This window comes from Chelonia mydas, chromosome 9 (genome assembly GCF_015237465.2).
Source record: "Chelonia mydas isolate rCheMyd1 chromosome 9, rCheMyd1.pri.v2, whole genome shotgun sequence".
In the NCBI taxonomy this organism is placed as follows: Eukaryota; Metazoa; Chordata; order Testudines; family Cheloniidae; genus Chelonia; species Chelonia mydas.
The window spans coordinates 32,789,102-32,798,850 of NC_057855.1; the positions used below are offsets into that span (position 1 = coordinate 32,789,102).

Consider the following 9,749-nt stretch of genomic DNA (forward strand, 5'->3'; position numbering starts at 1 on the left):
GAGCAGGTTTCAGCCTTTTTAACCTGACCACTGTGTGTGTGTGTGTGTGTGTGTGTCTCTCTCTCTCTCTCTCTCTCTCTCTCTCTCTCTCCCCCCGTCACTTTGAGCTATAATTTTTGGTTGCACCCCCTCAACCCAAACAGGCTGAGTCACACAACCCCTTCTTCCCTCCACCCCGCACCCCTCTGAAAGTCAAACTATGCCTATGTCAGAGGGGACCACACCCCTTGTCCAGTGAGACTGAGGCCCCCCTGCTGGGCCCTCGATTTTTTTGCAGCGTGTTTTGGGGGGGGGCTCATAAAGAAAAAGGTTGAGAACTCCTGATTTAAACTATTGCTATAAGCCTGAAAGGCTGGAGCCATGTTTCTTAACCTTCGGTCTTGTTTACTTCAGCACTTTGTTGAGATCAAAGGGGATGAAGCCTGCCCCCATCAAGGAGGACTGGCTGTACCAAGGTGGAGCCTTCAACGCCAGAATGCTGATCTGCATGTGGCTTTCCAATTTGGTGTTCTAGACCAACCCTTGCCTAAATTGATTATCTGTGTGATGCATTATACTTCTCAATATGCTCTTAACAAAAAAAAACGAACCCAAAACCTTGCACTGCGTGTCTCAAAGTTTGACTAATCAGATTTTAGTGAAGCTTAAGGTGTCTCTGTCACTCACGGTTGCTCCATCTACAGTAGTCTGCCCCAGCTGGGGCTAGTGTACACCAAGAAAACTAGGACTTGTAACTGCCTTGGTGGAAACTGTAGTGGAGACCTGACTTGTGCATATCTTGTCTTTGTGCAACTCTGCTCAGAGCATGGTTAAACGAACTTAAGTAAAAACACTTCTCTACTACAACTACCCGTAGTGGTGAATTTCAGGTCATGATTCTCCTAGAGTAGGAGAGGCTCAGAAGGCTGGTCATCTTTCTGGACTGCAAATATAGGGGTTTAAGAAGTTTATATGTAGCACTACCATCTTGTAACACCATCAGTGATCCAAATAGTATCAGCTGCCAGAGAGCATTCTCTCTCCATTAAAGTGAGCAAGTACAGCACAATTATAGGTTTGTACCCGAGTTCTGCATTTGCCTTTTTCATATAACTAAAGCAGTGATTCTCAAACTTTTGTACTAGTGACCTCTTTCACATAGCAAGCCTGAGTGTGACACCCCCCCCTTATAAATTAAAAACATGTTTTTATTTAACACCATTATAAATGCTGGAGGCAACACAGAGTTTGGGGTGGAGGCTGACAGCTCGCAACCCCCCAATATAATAACCTCGTGACCCCCTGAGGGGTCCCGAACCCCTGAACTAAAGGTTTGTGAGAACAAGGTAGATTGGCAAACAGTCTGTGCTGAAGATGGGAATCCAGAATTGCTGTCACATAAGGCTTTAACTAGTTTTTTGAATGCTCCTTAACTCCTTTTCTAGTTCAGCCTGTGTAGTCCCTTATTCTGCAAACTCACTGACTAACATGCATGTTCAGCATGCAGATAGCATGTCAGAAAGGAGATAGCCATAGTCTGTTTCTTGCCTTATAAGGAGAAATCCATAGTTCAGTATTAAAGTTTTTTATCTTTAAGACTGAAGCAGTGGTTGAGCAAGAACTGATTAAATATATAACTTTCTTTGCAGTTATTCACTGATCATAATTGCAACCCTGTGAAACACAGGCTTTAGTGAGAACTCTGTATACTACAGGAATCAGTGCCAAGTAAATAACTTTCTCAACATGAACAACAAATTAATTCCTTTGAAATCCCTACTTGCCTCGTGTCACAGGATGTCGCAATCTCACCTACCTAATGTCAAGTGTTTTACTTGCCAGATGGTGTTGCTGAGCTCATTTTACGTTCTGTAACTTCCATAAAAATAGGGCTAACTCACATTTTAAGAGACTATTCTAGCAACACTGAAAAATGAACTTCTATTTATATAGAGCTGTAAATATACACAGCTTTTTACAAAAACTTTGGCGTCCCCACCCCACCTCCCCAAGATCCTACTCAGAGTTTAGCAGTCCAACTCACCTATGGGGGTCAGAATTATTCAGGAAGGTGTGGAAATACTGTTGGTAAATTTAGGAGGGCTTTGTAAACAGTGGACCTTAAATGAGAGGAGGGGACTTCGAGGAGGTTCAGAACATAGGCTGCAGTAGAAGATGATACCTTGGTAGATAAAAGGGGACAATTCCAATAAAAGATATTACCTCACCCATCTTGCCTCTCTAATATCCTGGGACTCACAGGGCTACAACTACACTGCATACAACAGTAGATAGAAAGGAGCATTTAAAGGATAGAGGAGAGAATGAATAGTAGGCGATGAGGTCAGAGTTGTGAAGAGTATAGGAACCTGGCATTGGAAGAAGGGAAGCTTGCAAAGAGATTTGGGAAGTGGAGTAGCATGGTTGGAGCAATCAGAGAGGAAGACTAGCCTAGTACTTCTCAGGGTATATCTACTCTGCACCTGGAAGCATGCTTCTCATTGTGGGTAGACATGCACTAGCTCGAACAAAACTATTACACTAAAAATAGCAATGTAGTTGGGGAGCATGGGCAACAGCTTGGGCTAGCCACCTGAGTACAAACCCACCCTGATCACCTGAGTATGTACTGCAGTGGTTAGCCTAGTCCCACTGTCCATAGTACCCTGGCTACATGGCTACTTTTAGCACATACCTGTTTACCAGTGCTGGTAAGCACACCTCTATCCATAGTGTAGACCTATCCCTGGACTTGCTAGCCAAATGGCCTTGTGCTCATCTACAGAAGACTTATGTAAACTGGTTTGGGATTTAATTTGTATGTATTTATTTATTTTAAGGCATGATACTATAAAGAGGGGTAACTTAAGCATTGTTTGTTGACCTAACTCGTTTGAGTGGAAGCAGGGCTAAGACATCACTGGGTGCATTCAAAAATAAAACATTATAAAACTTTAGAGCGTACAAGTACACTTAGTCCTACTTTTTGTTCAGCCAATCACTCACACAAACCAGTTTGGTTACAGTTGCAGAAGATAATGCTGCCTGCTTCTTGTTTACAGTGTCACCTGAAAGTGAGAACAGGCATTTGCATGGCACTGTTGTAGCTGGCGTCTCAAAATATTTATGTGCCAGATGCGCTAAAGATTCATATGTCCCTTCATGGTTCAACCACCATTTGAGAGGACATACATCCACACTGATGACGGGTTCTGCTTGATAACGATCCAAAGCAATGCGGACTGATGCATGTTCATTTTCATCATCTGACTCAGATGCTACCATCAGAAGGTTGCTTTTCTTTTTTGGCCGTTTGGGTTCTGTAGTTTCTGCTTTGGAGTCCTACTCTTTTAACATTTCTGAAAGCATACTCCATATCTCATCCCTCTCGATTTTGGAAGGCACTTCAGATTCCAAAACCTTGGGTGGAGTGCTGTAGCTATCTTTAGTAATCTCATGTTGGTACCTTCTTCGCATTTTTGTCAAATCTGCGGTGAAAGTGTTCTTAAAACGAACAATATGTGCTGGGTCATTATCCAAGACTGCTATAATATGAAATACATGGCAGAATGCAGGTAAAACAGAGCAGGAGACATACTATTCTCTCCCAAGGAGTTCAGTCAAAATGTAATTAATGCATTATTTTTTAACGAGTGTCATCAGCATGGAAGCATGTCTTCTGGAACGATGGCTGAAGCGTGACAAGGCATAGGAATCTTTAGCACATCTGGCATGTAAATATCTTATGACACCATCTACAACAGTGCCATGTGAACGCCTGTTCTCACTTTCAGGTGACATTGTAAATAAGAAGCAGGCAGCATTATCTCCCATAAATGTAAACAAAGTTTCAGAGTGGTAAACAAAGTCTTTAGTCTGAATCAGCCAAAAGAATGAGGAGTACTTGTGGCACCTGAGACTAACAGATTTATTTGGGCATAAGCTTGGGTTTTAGCCCAGAAGGCTGGATAAGTATTAACATAGGTGAACAAAGAGGATCTGGGGAATTAAGACATGCCAGCCTAACTTCAATATATGGAACGAAACTTTAATGATTAAACAGTTTGGTTTATAAGCACCTAGAGCAGTGGGCAGCAACTGGTGGATCGCAGAGGATCTCCCAGTCTATCGCAATTTCTGGCAGTGCAGTGTGGCTGCCACTAAGGCAGACTCCCTGCCTACGCCAACCCCACACTGCTCCCGGAAGTGGCCAGTGCAGCCCCAGGCGCAGAGGTGCAGGGATCTCCCTCTGCGCACTGCTCTTGGCTGCAAGCACCACCCCCTGAAGTGCCCATTGGCCGGGAGAGCTGCAGGAGCAGTGCTTACAGAGAGGGGCAGCACACGGAGCCACAGGTCCCCCAACCCCTCACCAGGGGCTGCAGGGGCACGTTGGCCCCTTTCGGGAGCAATGTGGGGCCGGGGTAGGCACGGAGCCTGCCTTAGCCTCACTGCACCCACCGCCGACTGGGAGCCCCTGGAGGTAAGTGCTGCCTGGCTGGAGGCCACACCCCAACCCCCATTCCTGAACCCCCTCCTGGAGCCAGCACCCCAAAGTCCCTCCTGCACCCCAGCCCTGAGCCCCCTCCTGGAGCTAGCACCCCAAACTCCTCCTGCACCCTGTACCCCCTCCTGCACCCCAACACTCTGCTCCAGCCTGGAGCCCCTCCCAGAGCCTGCACTCTGCACCCCGACACTCTGCCCCAGCCTGGAGTCTCTTCCTGCACCCAAACTCCCTCCTAGAACTTTCACCCCTCATCACCTCCTGCACCCCAACCCCAGGCTCAGCCCAGAGCTCCTGCCCGCACCCCCTCCCGAACCCCAACTCCCTGCCCCAGCCCAGTGAAAGTGAGTGAGGGTGGGGGGGAGCGAACGATTGAGGCGGGGGGTGGAGTGGGCGGGGCTTTGGGGCAAGGCGCAGGGCAGATCCTGGGTTGCCCTTACATTCAGAAAGTGATCTTGGGCGTAAAAAGGCCGGAGACCACTGACCTAGAGGATAATAACGCTATAAAGAATAGCCAGCATGGATTTGTCAAGAACAAAGCTAACCTAATTTCTTCCTTAAACCAGTAAACCCTGTAAAGAAGATAGTAAGGCTTTTAACAAAGTCCCACATGATATTCTTATTAGCAGACTAGGGAAATTCAGTCTTGATTAAATTACTATTCGGTAGGTACAAAACTTTTTGGAAAAACTTCATTTTCAGTGGCACACAGTCCAGCTGTGAAGGAGTGTTTAGTGGAGTCCCACAGGTGCCAGTACTGCCTCTGTGACTAGAACAATGGAATGCAAAATATGCTTATAACTCGCAGATGATCCCTAGGAGTTGCAAGCACTTCGGTGGACAGGATTAGAATTCAAAAAGACCATGACAGAGTAGAGAATTGGTCTAAAGTCAACAAGATGAAATTAAATAAAGACAAGTGTGAAATAAAAAGTACACTTGGGAAGGAAAAGTCAAATGCACAACTACAAAGTAGGGAATAACTGGCTAGGCAGTAGTACTCTGAAAAGGATCCAGGGGTTATAGTGGATCATAAATCAAGTGAGCCAACAATGTGATGCAGTTGCTAAAAAGGCTGATACTGTGGGGTGTAATAACAAGAGGAGGGTTTGTATATAAGTCCTGGGAGGTAATTGTCCTGCTGTACTTGGCACTGGTGAGACCTCAGCTGGAGTGCTGTCTGTTTCTCGACACCACATTTGAAGAAGGATGTGGACAAACTGGAGAGAGTCCAGAAGAGAGCAACAAATATAATAAAAGGCTCAGAAAATCTGACCTATAAGTGAGAGTTAAAAGCTGAGTATGTTTGGTCTTGAGAAAAGATGGAGGTTGTTGACCGGGATCTGATAATAGTCTTCAAATACGTTAAGGGCTGAATTATAAAAAGTATGGTGATCAGTTGTTCTCCATGTCTGCTGAAGATAGGACAAGAAGTAATGGGCTTAACCTGCAGCAAGGGAAATTTAGGTTAGATAGAAGAAAAAACTTCCTAGATTACAAGGATAGTTAAGAATTGGAATGGTTTCCAAGGGAGGTTGTGAAGTCCCTGTCATGGGAGGTTTTTTAAGAACCAGTTGGACAAACACTGTTCAGGGATGGTCTAGGTTTACTTGGTCCCGCGTCACCAAAGAGGGCTGAACTAGACGACCTCTCAGGGTCCCTTCCAGCCTTACCTTTTTTGTGATTCTATAAAAGAAATGACATTCTACAATTCAGCAGCTCTTTTCCTGTGCGTTAAATTGGGGGTGGGAAACCCACCTTTTTTAGGGTCTGAAATCTGATCCTCTTTGAAAATGCTTTTCAGGAAATTAAAACTTTTGTGCTGATTAGAAGGGGCTTTCATAGCCAGTCTTTACTTACTTCAGTTTTCAGTTGACCTAAGCTGAATACATGTGTCCTTGTGAATTTTTCCAGTAGCTTAAGAAAATAGGAAACTTGCATAGAGTCCACAGCTGAGTAGTAACTGCATATTAGTACCTCAGTTTTTTAGGAGTCAGATATTTAAAATAGTGAATTTTGTAAATGGCAAGACTAAGAAAAATAGTGTCAGGTATTCATGTGCTACAATGAGCACTAATATAGAATTCATTCTTCTGGTGGCACATCCATCCTAAAAAACTTAGTAGCATATTATATTGTGATTGGGCCTATAGGTCCCAGTCAGGACCCCACTGGACTAGGCACAGTAAAAATAAATAATTTTTTAAATTTATTTATTTTCTAGTTTAGGTTCTTGGCTCTTCAGGGCAGGGACCATCTTTGCATCTTAAGACTTTAGAAGCAATGATTCACAGACAGTTTTCATTTAAGAATCCTGTTTTGCCTATACATTTGGGCAGTATGGTAACACTGAATGAATTTTGTCCCCTTAAAGTTAAGATTGGCATACAATTATGGCTGAGATGGGCATTAAGATCTAAATCCCTATTTTCAGTTTAGCACATATTTTAAAAAAAAACAACACTTTGCACTGCCATTCTTAATGTGTTGGGTCTTGTGGGGTGGTCTCTTATTGCATTTCTGTACAACCAGAGAAGTGAAATATTGTAAATCATCATCATGCATAGACAGTGACTATAAATTTTAGTTGTCTGCACAACTCCTCAGAGGCTTGGAATGTAGTTGCAAAACCCAGCGTGGGGGGGAAAGGAAAGTGCTGCGAAAGTTTACCCTAGGAGTAAGTCTATGGGGTTTTGGAACAAAAAGCACTTGCATCTCCAGTTTCAGAAAAGGCAAAATTCTTCACTTTTTCAAGCTACTTCATGCTGTCTTATAACTCAGATGGGAGAACTTTCATTTTATCTGAAGATAACTATTTTTACTTTGTTATTCTTGCACACTTGACCGAATTGCCTTGTGCTTCACCTTGAGAGAGTTGCATTGAGAACAGCATTATTTGTCCGCTTAAGAGTCAGTCCTCTCCCACAGATTGTTGGTAACATTAAATCAAAGGACTGATCTTAACTAGGAACTGTGAAGGGAGAGTGTATCAGAGGAATGTTGGAGGGAAAAGCTGACCAGAGTAGATAAACATTTGACAAAAAGCCTGTATTCATGCAAACATAATTAATAAAATGGTAAGATGAATGATGGGCAAATTTTCCTTAAAATTAAGGAAATTAACTGCTAAAGGAAGGTGTCATGATAGTCTTGGAGACCTGAAGAACTCTGGTCAAAACAAACACAAGCAGATCATGGACAGTGGGTAGTGCAAGCCTCTGACTATTGATTAATGTACATGAAAACTGCTTTTGAGCAGACCACATCTGTGGGATGAGGGTCTTACTTTCAACACAATATTTCACCTTTTTGGACTGCTCACATGAGTCAAATGTGACTTGTGATAGGATCTCCCATATGTGAAGAAACTGACCTCAGCATTTCACATAAACCACCAATTGGTATCTAGAGCACCTACTCTACACTAGCTTGATCTAAATAAAAATTGGCAATGTACCGGTGCTGAATCTCTTTCCCATCACTCCCTTATTGTGTTTAAATAGAATGTTTTCTGCTTACCAGTATGTCCAAAGAATGCAACATCCTGTAGTCTAGTACCTGTCGTAGGCAAGGCCTCCCATCATTGCTATAAAATCATATAGAAAGTTTTGCCAGATGTCCAAAACACATTTTAATGATTCCTTTTATTAACTGTACTGAGTTGTGTTGCTAGGCCATTAAAGCTTTCCTTCAGTGTTAAAACACAAAAGGCTTTGTTGTGGCAGTTAAAAGTAGGTGGGAGGCTGAAAGAAGAGGAATTTATTGGTGTCTTTTCTGTGAAACAACACTTTTTGACTTTTCTGTGCTTCTCTACTTGCTATGTACTTGAAAACAAAGACTGGATTGGATTTAAGTGTTGTCCTAACTCTCTGTATTATGTATATAGGTTTAAGAAAATCTACGAAGAAGCGCAGCGAATCACCACCTGCAGAGCTCCCCAGTTTGCGGCGGAGCACACGGCAAAAGACCACGGGCTCCTGTGCTAGCACGAGGTAAATCTTACATTCAGGATTATGAGCTGTGAATGACTATTATTGCAGTTGATCCAAGAAAGCTTACACCTTCTGTTGATGGAAAAGGGCTTCAAATTGCTATGTAAAAAAGTGGCTGTGGTTCAAATACCCACTGGGTCACTGAGATTTATACGAACATATAAGTATGTGTGGAGTTTGGCATCCTCCTACATGATGCTACTGACCTCCAATTACCGAGCAGGGAAGGACTACAATATAGTAGGCTAGCTCAGCAAATTGGTGACAAACGTACAGTTGTGTCTCCGAGCCAGAGATGGGGGAAGGCTATTTAAGCGGGACACGCTTCAAGGTCTCTTCCATACTTTTTAAAGAAATCATTGGTATGCAGCTGTTTCCGGAAGACACTTTTTGCTTCGAAGAAGAATAAAGCTATAAGTCACTATTTGTTTTGGTTTTTTTAGAAGGTGGTTATTTTTATCAGAAAGGCAGGTGATCATAAAAACTTGCTAGCCAAGCCAGGGTACTAGTAAACTACAATTTGATCTATTTTATTTTTTGCAACTGCAAATCACAATTTGATTTCCTTTTAGGAGGAAAGGATCCTCTGTTTGTCCAAAAGAAGCTCTTGTTAATCATGCAAAATGCAACATGAGTTTAGGAATGGTCACCATGTTTAACACTGTTCAGTCACTAAATATTCAATTTAGTAGATTTTTTTTAATATACTGTGCAACTGCAAGCCAAAAAAAGCCTCCGATCCAAGATTCAGGCACTAACATCTGCACAATAAACTTGGGTCTGGAAAGTCTTGGGAGTCTCTCTCAGGGAAGCATCTCAAATATGTACAGGAAGCTAAGTGGTTTTGTTTTTGTTTTTTTTTACAGTGCTAGTTTATAGTTTCACCAACAGCCCTGTAGGTGACTGCATAATCTAGATCACAAGCTTTGGTTGATGCAAGTTACATTGGCATAAAACTGTTCATGTTAGTATATTGGTTGGCTCCTTGCATTGTCACTGTGTACTCACCAAGAGTGCTTGTGTCAATGCACTGCAGTGTGCTGTGGATAGGTATCCCAGCATGCAACTTGCCATTATCCAGCACACTGTCTTTTGGGAAATATTGGCAATGAATGTGTCATGTTTTTGGGATCAGTTCAGACCAGTGAGGTTGCCACCTCCTCCCCTTTAGCCCTGGGTGCCTTAAATGCTCTGCTGCTCTCGCTCCCTGTCTGGCTGCTCCCAGCCAGCATACAAATGAGCACTGAGTGTCTGCCGCCAGCAGCCTTCTTGTTATG

The 9,749-nt window shown here is 43.1% G+C and overlaps 1 protein-coding gene across 13 annotated transcripts in view; it reads left to right on the top strand.

The window, feature by feature from the left end:
- TRIP12 (thyroid hormone receptor interactor 12) overlaps positions 1-9,749 on the top strand; it is a 152,733-nt gene that overhangs the window by 61,694 nt on the left and 81,290 nt on the right. For all 13 annotated transcript variants that reach the window (XR_006283578.1, XM_037908807.2, XM_027817368.3 and 10 more), the window contains one exon: positions 8,367-8,472. Coding sequence is in view for 12 of the 13 variants with exons in the window: in XM_037908807.2 (XP_037764735.1) it covers positions 8,367-8,472 (106 nt within the window). In the remaining variant the exon portion in view is untranslated. The remainder of the gene's footprint in view (positions 1-8,366; positions 8,473-9,749) is intronic.